This window comes from Molothrus ater, chromosome 12 (genome assembly GCF_012460135.2).
Source record: "Molothrus ater isolate BHLD 08-10-18 breed brown headed cowbird chromosome 12, BPBGC_Mater_1.1, whole genome shotgun sequence".
In the NCBI taxonomy this organism is placed as follows: Eukaryota; Metazoa; Chordata; class Aves; order Passeriformes; family Icteridae; genus Molothrus; species Molothrus ater.
The window spans coordinates 8,504,604-8,530,447 of record NC_050489.2 but is presented as its reverse complement, the minus strand read 5'-3'; the positions used below and the strand labels follow the sequence as shown (position 1 = coordinate 8,530,447).

Genomic DNA, 25,844 nt, shown 5'->3' with positions numbered 1-25,844 from the left:
TGTTGCACAGCTGGATTCTGGGTGGTTCCAGCTGCCCAGGGCAGGTGCCTGGCTGGCCTGGCCTCTGGCTCCTGCAGCAGCTGCATCTCTCACTGCTGCTGGGTGCTCTGTGCAGCTGCCATGTGCCTCGTGGCCCTGATGTGAGCAGCCAGCTTTGCTGGTGTATTGATTGTGTGACACTGCTAAGCTGGGTGGGTTTTGCAGGCTGCTGGTGAGGCTCACACAGCTCAGTGTCACAGCGGCCACCACGCAGTGGCTTCCCTGAGTGTCCCTCCAAGGGGGCTGAGGACAGAGCAGGACAAGGCTGAGTCTCTTGATGGGTTTCAGGACATCCAGCTTCTTGGTTTTGAGGAGTCCATATGTCTTAAAATATCATCCAGCCAAATGAAACAAAAAATACCATGCTGTAAGAGCACAAATGTTGTCACCAAAGTTAATAGAAGTAAGGAAATTAATACTTATAGTTGACCTCCAATACCTAGGCACAGTGGGGTGTAGCAAGGAAGTAGTTAGAAAGGCACCATGGTGAGCCTTTGCAGTGAATTACCTTATTTTTATTAACTTTCTGACAACCTCAGTGAATTTCCTTTCTTTTTATGAAGTGATTAAAAAACCTAATCAGATCATGTAATTAAAATATATAATTGCACAATCTCAGAGTTTTTCATAATTACTGTACATGGTAAATATTGTTACCTGATAACACTTTGCACAAAAATTCTGATGAATTTGATGGTTAGGAGGTGTCTGATTTCCAGTGTTTGCAATGGAACCTTCTCCAATGGCACTAGATGTTTTAAAATGGAAACTATAGTGAAGCTCTAAAATAGTGACTCAGTTGTCCTTTTTTAAAGCTTTTGTACATATTGGGCAGCTGGTAAGTGTTGACATGGTGTGTTTCTGTGCATTTATAATGGCTGTTTCCTTCATGCTCACACCTCTGCTTCTGTTTTGTTAGGCACCACCCACTGGAAAATGGGTGTTTTGATACAAAGCAACACAGTAAGAAAAAAATCGGATCAAATCCAGTATCTCAATTCCAGCCAAAGAACTGAATTAAAATGAAGTCCCTCTTAAGCCTGTGTACAGTGACTTCAGGGTAGACATGATATTGCAGCCTTCCTGATGTCAGGTAGCTGGGGGGCCCTGGACTATGGTTATGTTCATAGAAAATCCAAAGATGCAAGGTATGATAATCCTAAATAATAGGAAAATTGTTACCCAAAGACAAAAAACAAAAAAAGGTTGTATGTGTCTTTAAAATTAGCTCCCAGGTGTGAGGAAGCATTTACTGAACTTTCGTTCATTTGTCCAATTTTGTTGTTTTGGAAAGGTGAGATGGGCTAAAGATCTTATTTTAGACAGCAGCACAGTTTATTTGTGGTCAGAAAACTCTTCTGTCATGAAAATTTTTGCCTTATTGACCAGAACTAAAATTTTAGAAAAGCCTTGAGTAAACATGTAAATAATATGTGAATTGTATCTGCGGAGCCTTGTTCTCTCACTCTCCCATGGGAGACACCAGAGCTGCCCAGTCTGTGCTCCTGTCTGGGCAGGGAGCTTGGGCTGTGGGTCTGGGAAGGGCAAAACCAAACAGATTGCTGGGAGGTGGTGAGGGGTTTTCATTATTTAGGTATATTTAGGACAGTAGGCTTTTTTGCAAATGAAGCTGGTCTGAGCTTTAAAATTCTTTGTGTTGTTTAAGAAAGCAATAGTTTTTCATTTCCATGGTGGGGGTGTGTATGTTGTCAGCCATTAATTGACTGGAGATGTTTTTTTAACACATCTGGTTTTGGAGGTACAAGTGTGTCTTTTAAACCTCTGATGCCTGATTTCCCAGAGAGATCTTGGTTGTTTATTTTTTATAGAGTCTTTTGCTTTTTCTGTTTTGATTTTGTGACCATTTTTCCTGTGCCGAAAATGTGCCCCTATCCTACACATCCACCTCCAGCTTCCACCCATGTTTAATTTAGGGGACTCTTCTGTAGAAAGCCTGTACCTTTCTGTAAAAAGAAAGGTACCTTGCTGTACCTTTAGTGTCAAGATGTACTTTTGGAGGGTAGATTCAATCTCTCTCTCCCCAGGGCCTTCTCATTCCTTTTATTGAGTTGTTTAGTCTATTAACATTCCCAGGTACTTTTTTGTAAGTATAACCAGTCCTCATCATGTGGGTAAAGTTAGAGAGAAAGTTATTGACTATAGCTTTTCCCTTTATTTCATTTAATTCTCTGATATCAGTGCCAATGTCTGTGTGAGACTGCTCTCAAATGGAAGGAGCGCTGTTAGCGAGTTGTTGGGGAAACAGATATTTGTTTGCAAGTGCCAAGGCATTTGCTATCCCTCCTTCTCTTCAGGGATAAATTGAGATGATTCACTGTACACTCCAACTCTAATTTTAATCCCATTTAAACAAATAATTGTGCCCTGCACCTTTCCTCGTTGTAAATTCACTCTCTCATGTGTCTGTGGCCAAGGCACAGAGACAGTTACTAACTAGAATAAATCATACAATTCACATTTTGTGGGAAAACCTGCATTGCTAGTTAAACTAGAGCCATCTGAACAGAGAAAATGAGTACCTAAGACTGTAAAACAATTCAGGAGGAAGGTGTCTCTGCCGCAGGGGACAGTGGAAAAGTGGAAAGTGAGGAAAGTGCCCCTGTTCTGGTCTGTGGGCAGTGTGGTGCTTGCAGCTGGGGCTGGGAGCACAGCAGGGATGGAGGGGAGGTTCCTGCCAGGCTCTGCATGGCTCCTGGCAGGAGGGCAGCAGGGCTGGAGGGGCTGTTGTCTCCTGCTTGGATTCGCTCTGGCTCCCCAGCTGCGCTCCCCCCTCCTGCCTGCCTGCACTGATGAGCATCCTCCCTACGGGAGGCTTTCTCCGGAGCGTGGTCGCTGCTGACTGACAACCTGAGAAGCCTCTAAAGAATTTAGAGATTCTTTAAAGTCATTTAGAGATTCAAAAAGTCTCTCACAAACTTGTGGTGTAGGAGATGGGGCACAGCCTGCGCTGCTCTCAGTGCTGGGTACCCACAGGAGAGGGATATCCAGTGACATGGAGGTGCTTGCAGTGGGCACCACGGGGCTCATCCCCTGCAGCCTGAACAGGGTCTCAGCAATGTTAGGCATGGGATCCCTCCTTGAGCTGCACCAATGGAGTTGGGAGCTTGAGGAAAAGAGACCTTGGCTGTTGCCACAGCTTTTTCTTTTGAACGCCTGCGAGCGCAGTCGCACGATTTGTCATCAGGCCCTTCAGTCAAAAGGGCAAAGATGTGTTGGAAGCAGAGAGCAGCTTTTGGTGGATGGTTTTGTTGTGTGGTGCAGTGCAAGTCCTCAGATCACAGATGCTGGGTCATGACGGTTAAACTTGAAAGGACTCTCATGCAGCACATTTGTTGTAGGGAAACACTGGTGTAGCGAGAGCAATCTTACCGGGTGGCAAATGCGTCTGTTTGCTTGCTCGTTTTAAAAGGCTCTTCTTATTTAAAATGGTGGGTACTGTTAGGAAAAAAGAAGTAGCATTACCATACAGCGTGGAATACATGTCTCTCCTAGGCAAGCCATGCTGTTTGACTTTCATCTTGCATAGTAAAAATCCTATAGTTATTTTCTTTTTAAGCCTTTCAGTTATTTCTGTCAGGTATTGATAAGTGGAGAACTTCCTTCCCACCTCTGTTTCATGCAGTTCCCCTCAGGCCAGTTACAAACATTGTGCAGATTCATGGCCAATGTTTATGATAATCAGGAATGTGTTTCATATTCACCATTGTGCTGTTACATTTGTGGGTGCTCTTTTTAAATTTTTAATTAATTTCTTAAAAATTGTTCACTAACAAACCCAAAGTCTTAACTAATTGTACTTTGCCCTAATGCACACCATCCCTAAGCAATGGGAGATTTATCAGCTGGAGCAAACCCCATTTCCAGTCTTGGGTCAGATGTAGCTGGCAGCTTCTTCAGCTCCAGGGATACCCACTGGGGTCACTGGGGCACACAGGCCCCTCCAAAACCAGGCAGATGCAGGCCTTCAGGGGCTGCACTCACCAGACATGTGGAAGTTGTGATATTTGCAAGTGCAGCTTCATTTCCGTTCATGGTGTTTGAATGAAATCTTAATTCTGAATTCACTAAAGGGACAGGGAATATATGCACCTTTCTGAAAATATCTCTAATAGAACTGGCTATATCTCATATTTATGTCACTTGAATTTTGAGGAGTGTTGAGTAACTGCTGTTCCTATTGAATTCAATGGGATTGCTGTGAATACAAAACACATTTGGAAGTCAGAACAATAATGTGTGTGCATAGCTGTAAAACAGGTTACTTGATACCGTTTGTCACATATAATTTACTTTTCTTCCCTTCTTCTTTGAAGGCAGTATAAAATCTGGATGTTGTTGGTTTTTACTGTTTGTTTATTGCTGAGTAATTTCAGCCAACATGTGTTTTTCAGCATTAAGTCTATTCATCATGAACATCAACCCATTGAGAATGAAAGTGCGTCACAGTTTTCCCACCTAGATCAAAATGAGAGTCTGGAACAGCCTCCTTCTTTTTAACTTAACAAGCTGGTTTTATTTCCCCCTGCAACTTGCTCTAATAATATGACCAGCTTTAAGTTCCTCAGGCTGGAAAGCTTGGCAGTAAAGTTCCATGTAGGGCAGAGTATGAAACATAAGGTTTTTCTCAGGTTTGAAACATGGCAATTGTCTTCTCTTCTACTGAGCACTGATGGAAAATACTAATTTAGAAGCAGAATTCTGTTCTCTGGAAAGTACTTATCATCTGTTAGAGACAGGGACTGCAAACCCATTTTCTTACAGGTCAGGTCACCACATAATATCAGTTGAAGATCACATCACAGAAAGCCATCCTAGCAATGCAGTCAGTTCTCATGACCTCAGCCAGAGGGCACAGAGCATTTTTGGTCCATTTTCTCACTTCTAGTGGTTCTTTTGGTTCACAGCTGATTCATTACAGAAGAATGGAAACAGCTCTGCAGAAATTGAAAGGCCATTCTAGTATTCTCTACCAGCACAGAAGCGGATAGCCATTTGTCTTAGTAGTGACAGCAGATTATCAGAGAACTCTTGGCAAAGCTGTCTTTGTCCTAGTTTGCCACTGCCCCAGTTTTAAAGGCACTTGCTTCTCCAGACTGCTGCCCACACCATCAAAATGAGCTCTGACTTGATTCTGCACAAGCTGAATATCCTGTGGGAAAGAAAGTGCTGCTTGTGCTTGTCAGTGCTGACTTCCAGGACTCGCTGCTCGCTGTGCAGGATATGACCCTTAAATGAATTTTATGAATGAGCTAAATGGATTGTAATTGATGACTTGAAACTACAATGTGAAATCATGAAAACGAACACAATAAAACATTAAATTAAATCACACCAATCTGGTCCATTAGTGGAGAAAAGTCTGCCTCTTTACTTTCAGCTTTGCACTCAGTGAGTTTCTGCAAGCAGCAGCTAGTTTGTGTTTCTGGTGCTATGGATATGAACTGAGGGAAAGAGCTGAGTCTGTGTGACCGCACGTGCCTGAGGGTACTCAGCAAAACAGCCTGAGAACAGGTGCCTGCTGTATTTGAGAGCTGCCTGATCAGATGGGAGGGAGGAAATCGTAAATCTAGGAAATTCATCTGATGCATTTCATCCCACCAGAAAGGCTGTCCCACTGGCCACATTTCCACGAGCAGCTCAGTCTCAGTCTCAGGTGTGTGCTGTATGGGAACACCCTCCCTGCTAACAGCAGCCCAACACAAGGAAGGGAAAACATCTCTGTACAGAGATGAGAAAATGCATGAAGTGATGCAGGTATTGCAGAGAGTGCACAGAGGCTGATGTCCTTCCACGGCTCTGGGCTGCATCTTTGGCTCTGCAAAGGGGTGGTGCAGGGCCCATTCGTGCTGTGATGAGGGCAGGCTCTGCAAAGCTGCTGTGAGGGCTGCTCAGATCACTGCAGCCACCCTGCTTGCATCCCTATGCTTAGATAAAAAAGAAGCTCTTAACTGCTGTGTGTTGTCTCTTTGTTTTGCATAATCAAGTGTTGAAACAGTGATAAATGTTGACATCAAGTAGCCAGAAGTGCAGAATATAATTGTGTGAGGCCAATGAGGTCATATGAAGTTTGTGCTCTGGCTAACATAATATGTAGAAATATTACTAACAATTAGCATAAGTATTGCCATTTATTATAACTAATTTTACAACTAATTATTATAAGTAATAATTATTCTACTAGGATTTTTTTCCTGAGGGCTTTGTCATTCCTAATGTTTGAAAGTTATAGATGTTGGAGCTGAAACCCTAATTCTGTAATATTCTCTCAATGTGACTGTTGCATCCATGTGCATCTGTGTGACTCCATATACAGTTTTGTTCTACATCTGTCTTCCAACATGCCCTTTTGCTAAATGCTCTGTAGGCATCAAAGCAGGCAAGAATGACACAAGACCCTCTAGGTAGCAGGGTAAGCAGAAGCAGCAAGCTATTAAGATCTTCCTGTTATTTCATTGATGATTTTGTAGGTATCATCTTCTAATCTCATTTAAAAAATACTGAATGTGCATTTGAATATTTCTGAGGAGAAAATTGCTAAGCAATATATATATATAATCCTACCATTTTGGTAGGAATAGGGTGAGTTATTATTGATTCACAGAGCACGACAAAACATCACTGCATGAATTAGCAAACAGCTGTTTCTAATTTGAGTTTAGAACTGTACACAGAGGAACTTGTTTTAGTGTTCACTCCTTTCATTTATAATGAATTTTAATTACCGCTACAGGTGAGAAAAATGTAGAAACAAGCTTGTATCTTGTGGAAGAAACAAAGGAGAGACAGATGCTAACAGATTTACAGTCTGTGATAAAAGGAATGTTTTGGTACACTTTACATGTAATTAGAGTGCAGCTGTTTTCAGTCCCAAGTCCATGATGCACAGCAGAATATAGTATCTGCTGCTTTTCCAAAGGGAGTAAAGAAAAACAGTGATTCAACTCTGAAAGCATTTAGTTTATTCCTAGATCTAACATAAAACTTTCTCCTCCAGCCCTATTATGCCATTTATCGAAGCGTGAAATAACTTACTTAATGATATGTTAATTTTTTGTTACCAGCAAAATACAGACTGTTTGACATAAGGAAAAATAATGTTAAAAATAACATTTTATCATCTGCTCAGAATTATGGATCACCCTGTCCATGGTCATTACTGAGCCTTGATATCTCTGCTAATGGGAGACAAGGGCTCAGGCATGCATTACTCTGCCTTAACAAGTTTCTGTATATCAGCTAAGCTTCAATAGACATCTTTGTGTGTACTTTTAACTTGCAGTATAAAAAAGACTAATTAGATGTATCTTTGATCACTACAAAAAGGTTTAAACAAAGACAGCAAGGTTTAAACTGTCTATATGTAACAGTTTATCTGTGGCAGACATCCCAGCAAGTTTAGTGTTTGAAATTCTGCACTACATCTTGTGCTGATTTTGTATTCTAAATACAAGTTACTCTCTGCATGAGAAGAAAAATCAGATTATATATACTTTCCATTGAGCCAGACGTCTTCCTTGCTTTTTAAAAAAATCACTATAAAATGAATTGCAGTACAAAGCTGAGAAAGTGGGAGAAGAGTCACTAACCTTTGGTAATTTAGTCCAACAAAAATGCTTACCTCATAAGCATGGGATTAGGCATAACTGAATTTTTCTCAAGTCAGAGATAATAATGAAAGCAATGCCTGTGGTGCCACTTACATTAGCACCTCTTAGACTTTTATCCAATTTCATGTTTGCTTTGAACATTTTATACATATACACACAGACACACATATTATATATATAATAGCATAGTGCCTTCAAATACAGAACTCTGACCTGTTTGGTGAAGAAGCTGATGTCACTGAAGTGTCAAGCTCTGTGTAGAGTTCTACAGAGCAGTGTGGATTTCCCAGGCCCTCCTCCCTGCCTTGGCTAAGGGTGGGTTAAGCAACTCTGGGGGACAGTTGCATGATATTTTTTTTGAGGAATAATTATAAATAAGTTGCAGAAATCTTCCTTCTCTCACTTATTGAAGTGTGCTTGAGTGTGCAGTAGTGCTGGGTGTCAGTCACAGCCCAGCAGTGACAGTGCCATTCAGAGCTAGATGCAGTGTCAGTGTACAAGGACTTGCATTGCCACAGGGGCTGGTGGGTCACAGTCCATTATTGCCTTCTGTGACACAACGAACAGAAATGTTCATTGAAGCTAATAAATGCATAAAAAATCGAGTTTGGAATATTATAGGTACTTCTAATTATTTCTTATAACTGTGAAGGAAATGTGCAGGAAAATGGGACCAAACACTCCAGCAAAATAATTAAGCAAAAAGCTGTTGCAGTGCACTGAAAATGTTGAGCTTAAAACATTTGCTGTGTAAACTTGATTTGCATTATTTCACACCAGCACTGCAGTGTAAATGAGCAGCGTATGCTATGTGAGGTTCTTACTATAATCCATTGTAATGATCTATCCCTGGCTTTAATACACAGTGCAGCAATGCAAAATTTACTGTAACCAGTGCTGAGGATTTGTTAGTCCTCAATCTCTGTGTTTTATTCTCATAGTTAAGCATCTGCAATAATAATAATTATTGAAATTGATAGCATTTCTATTGGACTTTCCATCTGAGGATGTCTCAGGGTTTTCACAGCGATACAGAAGTAAGCCCTACAATTTGCCCTTGAGAAGCAGATGGCTTTTTGCTATTATGGAGATGAGGAACTGAAGCACAGTTCAGAAGCGTGTCTTATGATGCCAAGCTTGCAAGCGTGCTTTCAAAACTTACTTTTTTGGGTGCAAGAATTCCATCAACTTTTAACACCTTAAAGCATTTTCAGTGCTTTGACATCTTTAACTTGTGTACCATGGAGGGACTCAGAGAGAACCAGAAGTCTGAGCTTAAACAGCAATCTTTCCTTCAACAATCAATTTGGGGTTTTGTGTTTGTTAATTTAAGTATTTCTCTTGTGTACTAGCTCTGTGCTAGAGGAATAAACCTGATAGAATAAGATCACATTCTAAATCTGACCTCCTTGCTTTATTGTCCCGTATGGAGATGCCTTCTGGGCTCAGGAGGGGAGTCTTAAAGATGTTTCTTTGGCCAGACCCTCGATTTTTCTGATGCCTGGGGCTGGTAGTGCAGGCTCTCCTGAGCCCTGTGGTGCTCAGTCTGTGCTGGTGGCACTGGGAGGAACTGGCCTGCTGTAGTGCCTGGGCCACATTGCAGCGTGCCCGTGCTGTGCAGGGATCACAGAGGCCCTGGGGAAGAGCCCCCTGAGCTCCCCATGTGTAGGGGAGACAGGGGGGGCGATTTTTCAGTGCAGAGGGACCCAGTGATACTCTGATGGTGAACAAGAGCTTTAGGCAAGGACAAACTTCAGGTCCAGGCGAGCAAATGTGGTCTCTGTGCATGTGTTTTGTTCTTGAAAGGAAAAGGAACCAGCTGGGGGTAGCCTGGGTTTGTGCACTTCCTGCCCAGGAATGTGGCCCCCAGGGCTGGGGGAGCTCAGCTGGGGAGCTGAACAAGAAGATGAAGCTCTGCTCAAAGTTCAGCAGGAGTGAACTGTTTCCAGCTACCTGTGGGCAGGGAGATGGGAAGGTGTTTGCAGGGATTGTGAAATTGTGTCTGGTTGATTATATTTCTATTAGCAAAATAACTCTGGAATAATAGATATATCAATGTCAGCAGTGTATGCTGAGATGGCAGTGCTGCTTACTCCTGGCAATCTGTGATGAGCCATTTGTCTCCCTTCTAAGAGAGACCACATCTTTTTAAAACTTCATTTTATTGTTTTAGCTTCATGAATATGTCTCTGAACTTGGCTTGTGTTATCTGGAAGATAAATAGAGAATGAAGTATGATTTATACTACATTTTGGCCAAATTGTTCTTCTTAGAAGGAAAAATACATTTATTGAATGCATTGAGGCTGGAATTAGCTCCTCACTGATGATGATAAATGCTTGCAGTCCTGTAAACGTGCTGAACATTAAGTTGCTAAATTACTGTACCACTTTGAGATTGATTATCAAGAATGGCCCTTTAAGCTTCATGACCTGCACATATATCCTGAGGACTACTGGCATCCTGAAGCTTCCTTAATGCTCTTTTTTTTCCTAATTAAACTTTTTATTGAATTTTCTTACCCTTTTAATACTTGTTTTGATTCTCTTATGCGCAAATGACAAAAGCCTTGCACCAGCCATGTGATTCTCTATTTTAGAACAGTCCCACTTTGCAGGATTAGCCATTTTAATGACTTTAATCTCCTTTTTGAAAGTGATTTTTCTCATTCTGCTACATTCCTTTGATTGCATTAATGTAGAATTATTATTCTAACCATCTTTGCCAGACATGTCATACCACATCTAAAATATATCTTCCCACTAAAATATTACTGTGGTAAAATACCTTAGAATTTTCTCCTCAGTTCATTATAGGTCTTTTCTTCAATTAAATATGGCAAGTTAAAATTAACAGGGCCATTATTCATTCATTCCATAAAGAGATTAATGATATAATGAGTTTTCCCTAATTTCTTCAGTTTAGGTGTTCAGTAATTTAGTATCTTGTTAGTAAGAAATCCAGGTAGGTTGTTTCTGGTGCTTAAAGTTTCTTCTAAAATTCTTTTTGATCTGTAAAAGTATGAGAAAATGCTGGAATAAAAAGAATTAAGAAATTAAACATGAAAATTGGTTAAAGGTCTAACTGAAGCTAACAAAAGGAGATAACCTTTGCATTCTATGTAAACACTTCCATTTTATGACAAATCCAGCTTTCCAACCTGAGAAATGTTATTTTTTTAAAATCCAAATTATATTAGCAAAGGCTTTGTGCTTCACTCACAAAGTAACACTAATACCAGCTTTCTTTGATTTTGTTTTTGGAATAGCCCGATATGTTTGAAGAGCTGCAGCTGGAGGGGAACATTCTATTTGAATGTTAGACTGTTTTGAGGTAGATCTGTTCATTTCAGAGGAAAAATAGACTTTCTAGAGATTTGTTCAGTTTGTGTGGTGGGCCAATGTAATGGTTGGCATAGGTGCATATGGATGTAAATAAGTTAAAGCAGTTGGCCCGGCCTGTGTTAGCCCTGGATTTGGCCCATGGCATCTCAGGTTTCCAGCCGAACAATGGAGCTTTATTCGGTGGAGGCGTTTGGAGAGCTCGGGCTTCTCTCGGCGCGGCCCTGCCCGTGTGCGCCGCCGCTCCGCACACGGCACGAGCAGCCGGGCTGCGAGAGGGGGGATATTTCAAATGCACGTGTTCCCACAAACATTTCTGCAAACAGACACGTAAAATTATTATAATTACAGCCCGTAAGCCCGAGCAGTAACTAGCAAATTGTTGGGTGCTTTTCCTCTTGTTGTTTTTCTCCTCTCTCCCCCTCTCCGTAGACAGCAGCAGCGGCACAAACGCAACATGTGCTGCCCTAGTTCAGGCCCAGCATCCCCCTCGTGCTCCCCTTTGTCTCCTTGCCCCTGGAGGAGCCCAGCTGGTGAGAGGAGGGAATTAGGCAGCCCTGAGCTACCGGCACCTCCCCGGGGCCCCTAATCCGGGCGCTGGCAGCCGGCTGCCTCTTCCCTCCGACGGCCCGTGGCCGCAGGTCCGTGGGGACGGAGCCCCGGATCCGGCTGGCGGCAAAGCTGGGGGGCGGCGGGGGCCGGGGGCTCCCCGGGGGCTCCGCAAAGCTGTGCTGGCAGCGCGGTGGGCGGCGGAGGTGGCTTAAATTGGGAACATGAGGCTTTGTTGCAGCTGCAGAGAGAGAGAGAGCCGTTCGTGGTCGGGGGAGTGAAGCCTGAGAAAAGTTCCCATAAAAATCAGGAGCTCCTTGTCTCTGTTTTAGGCTTGGGCTCCGCCAGATTTGGAGGAGCTAGTTGAGCGCAAAGACCTTGAGCATCTTGGAGGCGCGGATGCTCGCTGAGAGTCGAGGTGCATTTCGGGAGCAGGGAGAAGCAGCTTCTCGGTGTCCAGCTCTGGAGCAGGAGGTTTAGATAAACGGGGGAGCAGAGCTCTCGGGAGCAGGGGGTGCAGAGAGCCTGATCTGGAAAATACACACCCCCATCGTGCAGGAAAAGTTGTTTGGGGTGTGCTTATTTGGTTTAGTTTTTTCCAAGGTCGCTGCTCTCTTTCTTTACCTGGGATGAAAAAGCAGGTGTTTGCCAGAGCAGCCAGTGCTGCAGGAGCTGGCTGGTACAGGGGTGATACCCTCACTAGCCGAACCCTTCTGTGAGAGCTCCTCACCCTACTTGTGCCTTCTCTACTTGTGCCTTCTCCGCCTGGAGACTCTGTAGTTGGCAGGCACGAGGAGTGTGCGTGTGGCAGCCTACACACACAGTTGGGGATTCTTTTTATTGGTTTGTTTTAGTAAAAATTGAAGTATTTAAAACATTAAGTGTTTTATAAGGACAGTGTATCTTGAGAACCGGCTCCTTTTTGGAATCTCCAAAGGAATCTCCAAATGTTTGCATGGTCAGCGCCTTCCATCATTTACGGAACTTTATTTTTGCTTCCTTCTGTGGTTTAGTTTGATATCAGACTAGTGGCAGTTATGTTTCACTCAGCATCTCTGCATTTGTTGGAATTAGGATATTTGAGCTCACTCTCTTCTGTTTCTTGTTAACAATTCTGTTAATGAAAGCTGACAACATTTTATGTATTTTTCCTAAAATGACTGTGGGGCTGCTGGAGTTGATGCTGTGTTTCTTTATGGTTATATGGAATTATAAAATATTTTTCAAAGCTTCATATTGAGTAAAGGAAATAGTTATTAAAATAGAGGTTGGGCCATTTTTAGTTTATCCTGAACTTGATTCTTTTGTGATGTCTAAAGATCTCTAGTGGTGATTTTCCTGGGCTTTAAAAAAATTTGTTCGATTTTGTAACAAGAGAGAAACATTACCTTTTATACAAGTAAACATGGTAATGGTGCAGATCTCTTCTCTGATTTTCTTGAGCTCTCTCAAATCTGATGCTTTTATTTCACCTACATGTTCAGCTCTGCCTTTGAGCAGCCTTTCATTCTGTTACAGTTTTCAGACAGACCTGAAGGATTTTTTTAATGGAGACATTACTTAAAATCATCTTGATGTAGCATTTAACAGACCCACAAATTCACAGGTGATCACTTAACACTGTAGCTTTCTGAAGTGTTTGTATTGCTTCCTTGCACATTGTGTTTCGCTTTCTTTATTCATTGTTTATTGCTTTACAGTACAGTGAGCAGGTGTTAAACCTGCTAAAGAAAAACGCTTTTTATTAACACTATGTGTTGGCATATTTGTGAATTATGTGTACAAATATATTTTTATTTTTCTTTCTCAAACCTCCTTTCAAATTCAAGAGGGTTTATTGGGGGTTTTTTTGAGTTGATTTTTTTTTTTAATGCTGTAGTAGCAGAAGCCCATAGTGTTGTTGAGAGCTTTGTCCTTATTTCACAGATGCACTGGGAATTGTTTTTAATCTCCTTTCTGCTTTCCCATTACAGATGGTGATGACGACCCACAACTCTCCTGGGTGGCTTCATCTCCCTCCAGCAAAGATGTTGCATCACCCACTCAGATGATAGGAGATGGGTGTGATCTTGGCATCGGGGAGGAGGAAGGGGGGACTGGCCTGCCGTATCCCTGTCAGTTTTGTGATAAGTCCTTCATTCGCCTGAGCTACCTTAAAAGGCACGAGCAGATCCACAGTGACAAACTACCTTTCAAATGCACCTACTGTAGCCGGCTTTTTAAGCACAAGAGGAGTAGGGATCGCCACATAAAGCTTCACACAGGGGATAAAAAGTACCATTGCCACGAATGCGAGGCTGCATTCTCCCGCAGCGACCACCTCAAAATCCACCTGAAAACCCACAGCTCCAGCAAACCATTCAAGTGTACTGTGTGTAAACGTGGGTTTTCATCCACCAGCTCATTGCAGAGTCACATGCAAGCTCATAAAAAGAACAAGGAACATATGGCAAAGAATGAGAAAGAGGTGAAGAAGGATGATTTTATGTGTGATTACTGTGAAGAGACGTTCAGTCAGACTGAAGATTTGGAGAAGCACGTAATGACACGCCACCCACAGCTTTCCGAGAAGGCAGATTTGCAGTGTATTCATTGCCCTGAAGTATTTGTAGACGAAAACTCGCTGCTCTCACACATTCATCAAGCCCATGCCAACAAGAAACACAAGTGCCCTATGTGCCCAGAGCAGTTTTCTTCAGTGGAGGAAGTCTATTGCCACTTGGACAGCCACAGACAGCCTGACTCCAGCAACCACAGCATCAGCCCTGACCCAGTCCTGGGGAGTGTGGCGTCCATGAGCAGCGCAACACCGGACTCCAGCGCATCGGTGGAAAGAGGTTCCACTCCAGATTCCACCTTAAAGCCTTTGAGAGGACAAAAGAAAACCAGGTCTGTTGACAGAGAGGATGGCCAGAACTGGTCTAAAGTTACTTACAGCTGTCCCTACTGCTCGAAGCGTGACTTCAACAGTCTTGCTGTTCTGGAGATCCATCTGAAGACCATTCATGCAGACAAACCTCAGCAAAGCCACACGTGCCAGATCTGCCTTGATTCCATGCCTACACTGTACAACTTGAATGAACACGTGAGAAAAGTGCACAAAAACCATGCCTATCCCATGATGCAGTTTAGCAACATTTCTGCCTTTCATTGTAATTACTGCCCGGAGATGTTTGCTGATATCAATAGCTTGCAGGAACACATCCGCATTACCCACTGCGGCCCAAACGCTACCCCTCAAGATGGCAACAATGCTTTCTTCTGTAACCAGTGCTCCATGGGCTTTCTGACCGAAGCTACCTTGACTGAGCACATCCAGCAGACTCACTGCAATGTAGGAAATTCAAAATTGGATTCCCCTGTCATTCAGCCAACACAGTCTTTTATGGAAGTTTATTCATGCCCTTATTGCACAAACTCCCCCATTTTTGGCTCCATCCTGAAGCTTACAAAGCATATTAAAGAAAACCACAAGAACATTCCTCTGGCACACAATAAGAAGTCAAAAGCAGAGCAGAGTCCAGTTTCTTCTGATGTTGAAGTCTCTTCCCCTAAAAGGCAGCGGCTTTCTGCAAGCGCAAACTCAGTGTCTAATGGCGAATACCCATGTAATCAGTGTGATCTAAAGTTCTCAAATTTTGAAAGTTTTCAGACCCATTTAAAGTTGCATTTGGAGTTGCTGTTGAGGAAACAGTCTTGCCCTCAGTGTAAAGAAGACTTTGACTCCCAGGAGTCTCTTCTGCAACATCTCACCGTACACTACATGACAACTTCCACTCATTATGTATGTGAGAGCTGTGACAAACAGTTTTCTTCAGTGGACGATTTGCAGAAGCATTTGTTGGACATGCATACTTTTGTGTTGTATCACTGCACTCTTTGCCAAGAAGTTTTTGATTCCAAGGTATCTATCCAAGTGCATCTGGCAGTCAAGCATAGCAATGAAAAGAAGATGTATCGTTGCACAGCCTGTAACTGGGATTTTAGGAAAGAGGTGGATCTCCAGATCCATGTGAAGCATAGTCACTTGGGTAATCCATCAAAGTCTCACAAATGTATCTTCTGTGGTGAGACCTTCAGCACAGAGGTAGAACTGCAGTGCCACATCACAACCCACAGCAAAAAATACAACTGCAAGTTTTGTAGCAAAGCTTTTCATGCCATCATCTTGCTTGAAAAACACTTGCGGGAAAAACATTGTGTTTTTGATGCTAGCGCTGAGAATGGTACAGCTAATGGCATGACCCCAACAAATAAGAAGACAGAAGGGGCAGATATCCAGAACATGTTAATGAAGAATCCAGATACTTCCAACAGTCATGAAGCCAGTGAGGACGATGTGGATGCTTCTGAGCCCATGTATGGCTGTGACATTTGTGGGGCTGCCTACACTATGGAGGTCCTCTTGCAGAACCATCGTTTGAGAGATCATAACATCAGGCCTGGGGAGGATGACTGTTCCAGGAAGAAAGCAGAATTCATCAAAGGTAGCCACAAGTGTAATATCTGCTCAAGGACCTTTTTCTCAGAAAATGGCCTGAGGGAGCACATGCAGACCCATCGAGGCCCAGCTAAGCACTACATGTGCCCCATCTGTGGGGAACGCTTCCCATCACTCCTGACCCTGACGGAGCACAAAGTCACTCACAGCAAGAGTCTGGATACAGGGACATGTCGGATCTGCAAAATGCCACTGCAGAGCGAGGAGGAATTCATCGAGCACTGCCAGATGCATCCAGATCTCAGAAACTCCCTCACTGGCTTTCGCTGTGTTGTCTGCATGCAGACGGTCACCTCTACCCTGGAGCTGAAAATTCATGGGACGTTCCACATGCAGAAATTGGCAGGAAACTCTGCAACCTCATCACCTAATGGCCAGGCCTTGCAAAAACTCTACAAGTGTGCGCTGTGCTTGAAGGAGTTCCGCAATAAGCAGGACTTGGTAAAGTTGGATGTGAATGGCCTTCCCTACGGCCTGTGTGCTGGATGCATGACCAGGAGCACCAATGGACAGTCTTCCAGCTTGACTCCACAGGAGGTGAACGAGAGGCCGTGTGGCAGCCTGAGGTGTCCAGAGTGTAGTGTAAAATTTGAAAGTGCTGAAGACCTAGAGAGCCACATTCAGGTAGACCACCGAGACCTGACACCCGAGACCAGTGGCCAAAGGAAAGGTACCCAGACGTCCCCTGTTCCCAGAGTAAGTACAGCTGAACTTTAAAGTATCTGAGGGATAAAATGTAGACCTTCAATGTGAGAACTGATATGATATTCTTTTTTTTTAAATTGTCACTTTATCAAATCACTTATGCTACTAAAAAAACCTCAGCAAAACAGGAGGAAGAGTAGAGTAATTCACATAGAACAATTAGAAGTTGCTCAGCCTCTCAGGCACCTTGATTCCTAGAAGCAGCACATCAGATTTTTTTATCTCAAAACTGCCCTAGATTTACCAACAGAGAGCTGGGACTCTTGGGCAGTGGGGATTGAGTTTGTCCATGAATTCTGATTCTACTGAACTGGCAGATCTGGAAAAGCTGGGGTAGTTTAATGAAAAATGGAGATGCTGAGAACCCAAAACAATAAAAAAAAATCTAATCTGTCATATTTGAGGAATGAGGAAAATAATAATGAACAGGAGGATATAGGAACTTGTGAGGGAAAATGTAGTAAACTCCATCCTACCCCCCAACTTCTCACTTAAACCACATCTCTGTGCTAAAGAGCTTGTCCCTAGCAATGTCTGTCAGAGTGAACCTTTTGAGGTTACTTGGAGGTCTGTATGCATTTGTATGAGCTTGTTTGCATGTGTGTGTGATTTGAAAAGAACCTGCTTCATGGCCCTTGTGTAGGGGCCAGTAGGGGATAAGTAGTTTCTTAGCAAATCTGGACATTGTCTAATGCAGATTACATAAAAGTGTGCTGTCCTTGACTTTTTGCAGATAGCCTGCTTCCCTATTTCTTAGCTTACAAGTTACTCAGGAACATGCAGATCCAAGTAAGGTTCCAGAAGCCTACTCAGGAGATTAATATCATTTGCAGTTTATAGTCTTTTTAAATTATTTGTTGACGTTTTGGTTCAAGAATGGGCCAAGTCAGTCCTTCCTCTGTCAGGAACAGATGGAATGAGAAGTGGATTTTGGAAATCTTCTCAGGAGACCAACAGCAGACACATCTGAGTATTGATATCATCTGACATTTTTAATTAAACATGATGGGGTGAGATTTTCAAAAGTATCTAAGGAAATTAGGCACCCAACTCCTAATGAATAATTCTAGCCGTAGATGCCTGTTTATGTCAATCTGCTAATTAAAGCACCCACAAACACATCTTACTGAATTAAAAGCACCTGAAAATACCATCCATTCAACTAGAACACCAGGGGCTTGGTAAGTAAGAGAGGGCCCTAAGTATGTTCTGAGGACATGGGCTGAGGTGCCTCCAAGGGAGCTGGGGCAGGTTTTTCCCTGGCAGGAATTTGGATCCCTGCTCCATGTGGGGCTGTGTGGGGCACCAGTGTCTGGCTGAGCTGGGCTGGGCACGGCCATGCTGGAGCAGTGCCCCAGTCCAGCCTCCTGAGCCAATCCCACAGAAAGCTTGATTTCTTTTCTGGTCTTTTCTCCTTTGGTAAAACCACTGGATATTGTTCCCTTTGGGTGTGACTAAGCCTCCAGGCACACGAAAATAATTTTGCAGAAGAATGAAATATCCCACCTTTGGTGTGATACCTAGGTCTGGCTAGGTCATTGTCCTTTTTGCTCCTCAGGACTTTATTTTCTTCTAAATTCTTGAAAAATACTTCTATTCTATTAGGTAGGACTAATTTGTATTCCTGCACCTATGGAATTACCTTTCCCTTCCTTATCAGCTAGCAGAACACATTGCCATTTTCTGTCTTATTTCTTGCTTTAACTCTTTCTTTTCAGTGACAGCTTCCATACTTGTTCTCTCAGGGGAAAATTTTAAGTTCTTCAATAAGGTAAATGCTTTGAATTTCATCCCATGAGGGAAGTTCTGAGTTTCTTTGTAGAAGATAATGAAAAATCTGCATTTGTGATGATGGCAAATGGTACCTTACTGGTGTCTGTGGCCTGCACATATGCTAATATCAGAGATAAGCATCCCAGGAATATATATATTGTTATTAGGAATAATTCATTATCTTATCCTTTATACAGGTACAAGACCTGAATCTGATATCAGTTCACTAGAAAACCATTGGTGTTTCACTCAGAGTTCTGAAGGCAATGAGTGCCCTTTGTGTTTGCCTAGTAGAGGGATTTTCAAAGAATTATAATGGCTTTTAGATGGTGATACATCTCTGCATTCAAGAAAAGTGTTTACTTAACTTCATTGGCTTCACAGAAAAGCAAGTTGAACATGAGCTCTCTTGTCATCTTGCTAGTGTGCTGCACACAGGTAAAATACCCCTTTAATGGAGCATCTGCAGTGCACAGTGCATGTAGAGTGATCTGCACGTGTTCAGAGAACAGCTACTTCTTTCCATCTCTTGAATATTCCTACATTCATGTTTTAAATAACTTACTTCTTTTTCTTTCTTAAATAGAAAAGCAGCTGAAGATTAGGACAAGGTACAGTCAGAAGGATCATACAGGTAGATTAGATTTTTATGTGGTGGGTAGATATTTCAGAGTAAATAAGAATAAGCTGAATGAAATCCAAGTAAATGGAAAAGATGATAATAACATATAAAATCTATAACTTCTTTCTATGTGAGAAGTTGCTCCACCAGCCGTTATTTACTTTTTGATAGAAGAGGTGAGTGTGGAAACCTAAAGGAATTTCAGGAAAAAAAACTTAAATGAAGATTTAACCCCAAAGTGAAAGAAAGGGGGCCAATAAATATTAGCCCTTGATGAATAAAGAGTATCTGGGAAGAAAAACAGAACAGGAGAAACTGAACAATTCCTTTTTACTGGAGGTATTTAAGTTTGTGTATATATGCAAGTGTATATAGCACCACAAACGAAGTATGATCATTTTGTTATATTTTGTTTTGGTTTTTTACTATTAAATTATTTGAGGTTTTATTCTGAAGATCAAGGGGAGACAGCTAGAGGAGCATTGAAAAAATACCGAGAATTGAAAATCCTGCTGTATTCTGTCTTCCTCACATTTTTAGTATGGCCCACAAACAGGAAGAAAACCTGTCAATTGATCATGCTTGTTTCTAGAATGCCTGCCTAGGATCCATTCATGTTGATCAACAAGACAGATTTCCAGGCAGGCATAGTTTTTGCAGTGTGTATGTGGCAATATCCTCTTTGGAGGATTTGTTTTCAGGAGTTTTAAGACAAGTCAATGGTCTTCTGCAAAAGACATCACTAAGAGGAATAAATAAAATACATCTTAGTAGTAAAATATTCCTCTAACGTCCATTTTTGTTTCATTCATATAGTTTTCTCTGAGCTATTCTCTTTGGATACACCTGAAAGTGTTTTTTCATATGAGCATCACAGATAATGGTATTATTCCAGTATCTGACACAAGTATAGTTCAAGGTCTTTTTTATATTACATTAAGATCTCATCGTAGGTGATGCTTCCCTGTTTTTCTGAATGTCTTTCTGTGTTTATCACCTTCCGTTCTGAATATATTTTATTAATTCATTTCCACATGCCTTCTAGGGGAATATGCATATTTTAAGAAACATGACTAATTGTTTAGTATTGAGATTTTTCATTTCCTAATATTGCAAAGCCACATTTCAAGTCACTTTCTCTTACACAGATTTATCTTTATTTTGTGCCACAGGTGTCATGAAAAATACTTGTTTAGCATTGACAGTGGCAAATGTTTAAATTTCCATTTTCATCTTGAATGGTGTTACTATTTTTAGCCCACCTAGGTTATTTGGAGTGAAGAAGCAAAGGAGGTAGCATAGAAAGTTTGAGAAATAAACCCTATTGTGTTCCTTTATTCAGTTTCTTTTCTCCTGCACACTTTCTTGGACTCAATTCCTTCTCTTTGTTCTCCCCCACAACCCTTCTCTTCCCTTGTAAATCCACTTGAATGGAGGAATATTTTCTTTGTGGAACAGGAAACTATTTCCAGATTTAAAGGAGGATAGTCTGGAAAACCCATGGGAACAATAGATACTTGAGAAAAGAAAACAGAACCCTCTGTTGTTATTATTACAATTGTGTGCCAAGACTAGAATTAAATATCGTACATTTGTGGGGAATGAGCTCTCAGCTGAAGGCCTGCTCATCTGGTCTCTCTTATCACCTAGATGCCATCACCTAGACTCTGTTAGCTCCTCAGAGTGTGGGCACCTTCGCTGTCACCACTTGTGAAGATAAAACTTTACAAAAAGCTAACTGAACGCTTAATAATGTTCATAAAGCAGAAAAGTAATAGTAGAAGATCATATTTGGTACCACAACTCATTATAGTTGTATTAAAACTAGTGCTCCCCATTTACTGATAGCAGAAGGATGTTTTGTGACATTCTTTTAAAGGCAGTTATTAATGGGCCAAAAGATCAGCTCTTCCACCCCTTGCATATACACTTGGGTGCTAATCTAGCTGTAGTTATTTTGAGACTTGTATAGGCCATTTATTAACCTCACTCCATGTCAAGTGGGGCATCCTGTCACAGGAGCCATCACCTTGCTTAAGCTGCTCATGTGCATGCACAGGTCTCAGCTGAGGCTAAAGGTAGCACAGAGAGGAAGTCTCAAATCTGCTGAGGGCTCCTTATGCCAAGCAGAGTGTTTTATAAGATTGTGAAATGGTGTGGAGGAGTTAGCACTGGGTCTGTGGGTAAACAAAGACATTCTGTCTCCAGATCTGTTAGTAAGTAGCTTTCAGAAGCACCAAAATCAATTAAAAAATGAATCATTTGTCTGTGTTAAATATAACTTTGAAGGTTTGAAATAGAGTCAGGCTGAAATACTGTCCTCTAGGTGGTTACTGAGGGAACCCTCATAGCTGACATCAGCGTTGGACAAGGCACAGAACTTAGCTTTGAAGTTTTAAGGAAGAGGAAGGCTTCGAGTTTTAAAGGTGACTGTGTGACCACATGAATCAGTCACTACCCAATCCTATTTTGCTCTTTCCAGGTTTTTTGTGTTGTGTTTTGTTTTGAAGTTAGGAGCCCTCAGCATGTGTGTGCCAGTGTGTTTGTGAGGACATGTGTATGTATGTGTGCTGCGCTTGTCTGCCAGAACAGATTCCCCTGAAAGAGTGCTGCAGAAATCCAGCTGCTTTTCCATTAACAGCCTTGAGTTCCAAATGGACTCCAGGAGGATACTTTCTTGAGCTGCCTAGGGATAACTAGCCAATCCAAACTATTTCCTTTGATATGGTTGGCTGTGTCAGCTTTCGGCCAATGGAGTATGGCCTTCTTCCTATTATCATGTTAATCACCCTTTGCTGTTTTAGCCTAGAAAGCCCTGCCTAAGCAAAGGCACACTGGTACAGAATTCATGGAATATGCCTAACTTCCATGGTGCATTTGTTATTACGGTGTTACAGCCTGTTCATTAGCTTCCAGCAGGCTACCTTGTTGCCATTGATGACATGGGAAGTAGTTAAGCTCTTGGTAGCACCTAATTTGTTCTTTCCTCAGCAGGTGCTTGAGGAAATTGGATCCCATGCACAGAGGGGGTGACAGCAACTCTTCTGTTTAACTCAAAACTTCTGACTTATTACTGCTGTCCTAAAAATGGGGTTCTATACCTGGGTGTGAGGTGGAGGCCAAAGAAAAAGTAACGTGCATCTAAAAGTCCACAAAAAGTACCCTCAAAACTATTTTCCTTCAAAAGGTTAACAGGGTGTCATTTACTGAATTGGGCTTCTCTGTGCTGTTGATTTGGGGTTCTCATCCATCCCTTGTGGCCAGCACACAGAGATTTCACGTGTATTCTGCTGCCACCAGCTTTGGCCGTGGGATGCAGACCTCATGCTTGTGCCTTTGGAATTATTCTTCAGAAACAAGTAGGCACAAAAGGCCCAATTTTTTAAAATTACACATCAAAAAATGTCTATTTAGATAGCATATTCATATGCAGTAAATAAGCATGTACATCAAACCAAAGCACCATTCATACTTCTGCTTTGGGAAATAAGAGTTTTTTGCAAGTGTACAAAAGCTTAGCCTTCATGATTTTTGATCCTTTTTTTGTTGGTTTTTTTTCCCCTGAGTTGGATGTCCAACTTGTTGACATGCATTTTAATTTCTGCAAATGGTGCCTTGGATTTTTTCCTGCCATGTTGCACAAGTACACGCATCACTGTAAATCTGAGTGCAAACACCATTTTCCATTTGAATAAATGGCTCATGTAATTGCCTCTTCACACTGTCTCCTGACTTCTGCAGCTAGGCCTCCCTGGTATGACTTTGAGATGGAGAAAATATAAACAGATTGTACCAGGAAACAGTTCTTTATGATAATGCAGTTTTTCAAGATTTCTGATTAGAGACGAATACAAAATGCATCATTTCCTTCACTTCACCAAGTAACTGTAGGTGCTCTGCCTACTCTGTGTTGAGTTTAATGAAAGGTGAAATTTTTTGAGAAAGTTGATCTTAGTCTGAAAACAGTTACTTTTCTTTTATTTCATTCTGGGGGAATTTTACTGCTATGGGTTAAATGACAGGTGCAAACTCCTTGTGGCTCAGGTACTCAGTCAGATTTTCAAGTAGTGTAACTTGAAATTTTTAAAGTTGAAATTAAAATTTCTCCTAAAGCAGATTGGTAATTATAGATTGTGTTTATGGTCCCAGAAAAGCCTGGCTTGGGGATATATGGGCAAAAAAAGCCTCAGTGGAGGAAATTTGAAGCATATAACGTGCTGTATTCATGATCACACTTGCCTTATGCTACAGTGCAGTTTTCTCTAATCTCTTTTTGGTTATTAAACAGAAAAAGACCTATCAATGCATCAAGTGCCAGATGACCTTTGAGAATGAGAGAGAGATACAAATCCATGTCGCTAACCATATGATTGGTAAGACATTCTTTACACTAGGCCACTCATTGGCTACTTGTTTTTTGCTACTCTTTGACATTCACTATTCTAATAACTTGTTAATATTCATGCTGTAATTTATTTTTTTATTTTTCAAGGAAAATGATTTTGATGTAATGATTCTTCACTTCAAAGCTTTTTAAATATGTGGTTATAGAGGTGTTACTGCTGAGCTTTTTCCTTATCCTTCTGAGTCCTCATGTAGCATTTTCATTTATATTAAAATCAAACTTTTGACAGTATCTTCCATTTGATAGCATAAATTTCTCTCTATCTGTGTAAAAAGTACTTGCCAGTTGTCAACCACTTAGGAGCAATTATGTTTCAATTTTGTATGTCATGACATTGAATAGATGTAACTGCTAGCATTTTCCCAGCTAAGTGTGGTGAATTCCTGAGGAACATTGTCAAAACAAAACACTTACAGAGTTATTTCAGTGGTTTTTTCTACTTTTCCCAACAATTCTGGACTTCAGAAAGTTCAGCTTTTCAGACATACAAATGTTTTAAAAATCAATGCTTTCTGCCTTCTGTGACAGTCCTGTCACAGGAGTTAGTAAAATCATTGTTGTCACCTGCTGGGTTGTACTTCTGCTGCAGCTGTGATTGCTTCTCTGATGAACACAAAGAAAGGTTTTTTCCTGTATGGACAGATGTTATAAATATATGTGTTGGCCCAAGAGGTCAGTTTATTTTGGTGCATAGACCACAAGAAGATTCTTACACATGCCGCTGTAGGCATGTGTTGGATGAGACCCTTCAAGGACCTGGCAGTGCTCTCTGTGTCTCATACTTTCCTATGCAGCATTTATCTCCCAGAAGCATAATGGTTTTCCTTCAGCAATTTTACATTTATGAAATTATTCTCCCATCAATTCTGCTATGTAACTCCTATTAGCTTTGAAGTGGATTATGCATAAATGCCAGAGAGAGAGAAATGTGGACTGACACACTCTTCAAACCCCTACCCCCAAATGAAAAACATACATATCAGTCACAATCATTTTCATCCAAGAGCCAGACAGGAGTTCTAAGTTAATGTCAAGCAGGTTAAGATTAAGATATCTAAAAGTGTTTGCTTTTGTAGCAGGTGTTAATGTAATCTCTTGTTTGCAAGCTTGAAGAGTGAGATCCTTGTTAATTGGACCATGGTGATTTCATGTAGCTCCCTCCTAGATTTTGAGAAAGAAGTCCTTAGCAAGCTTAGCACTTGTTTCAACTTAATTTGTGATCCAGTAGCTAATAAGTGATTTTTAAATACAAAGGTCATGAAATGCTGAGTTAAGGTTCTGCTTGATTCAAGGGGAACAATTTTTTTCCTTTTGGAAAAATGTAATTTCTTCATTTTCCAGTAACTTATATGTGAAGTTTATTTATGTATATGCCCATATTAGTGCTGTCTGTAATAATATACAATTATACACATGACCTTACAAAGTCCTTAGCACCATTGGAAGACAACAGGTATAGAAGGCATTGAAGGCTGTGAAAATTGTGGTGCTGTTATTTGTGAAAACTGTACCCATTGTTTCCTTGAAGCTGTACATCGGTTACTTTAGTATTTGGAAGAATTCTATGATGGGCCCAGTTCTGTACACCTAGAATATGGTAAATACCAGGGTGTGGTAAGAAAATATGTGATAATTCCACTGTGGTGTCATATCTTCATGTCCCTTTGCTGAGGTACGTGCATTAAGTTAAGGTCATCACTGCTTTTAATCGTTTAGTTTAGGAAAGAGCAATGTGTAGAAATCTTTAATATGGAGCTAAACTTCCTCTCACTCTGGGCATCTCAGTTTACAACCCTCCTGGGCCCCCTCTCCCTCAGGACATGCAACTGCTCACAAAAAAGGTGTTTCCAGTGAGTTTGCTCACTGGTATTTGTTCTTTACTGGGGAATACTGAAGAGAAAAGGAGAGGCTAGATGTCAGCATTTCTTCAGCAACAAATGCTGTTCAGATTGTTGGTGTTAATTTACATAGTCCTGGGATGGTAATATTAGGGACAGAGACTAACTCCCTCCTGTGCTTGCTCCTATCCCCCTTGGTCATAGCCTGAGAACTTTGTTCCCTTGTTCAGGCCTTAGGACAGCTTGCACAGGTCTCCCTGCTGCTTAGGCTGGTTTAGCACTGATAAGGGGTGCAAGAGTTTCCCTTCTCTGTGTTAGACCAAGTCTTGCCAGATGGGCAGCAGGAGAAAGAAGCTAATATAGCTGTGTCTGCAGCCCAGGTTCAGTTCACAGGAATTATTAATGTCATTGTTGTCAATTTAAAATCTGCAGATGAGGATTTG

General features: G+C 41.5%; 1 protein-coding gene across 6 annotated transcripts in view; it reads left to right on the top strand.

Moving 5' to 3' along the window:
• ZNF423 (zinc finger protein 423) overlaps window positions 1–25,844 on the top strand; it is a 279,999-nt gene that overhangs the window by 169,055 nt on the left and 85,100 nt on the right. For all 6 annotated transcript variants that reach the window (XM_036390304.2, XM_036390301.2, XM_054516151.1 and 3 more), the window contains 2 exons: window positions 13,531–16,754; window positions 23,447–23,531. In XM_036390304.2, the coding sequence (XP_036246197.1) occupies window positions 13,531–16,754; window positions 23,447–23,531 (3,309 nt within the window). The remainder of the gene's footprint in view (window positions 1–13,530; window positions 16,755–23,446; window positions 23,532–25,844) is intronic.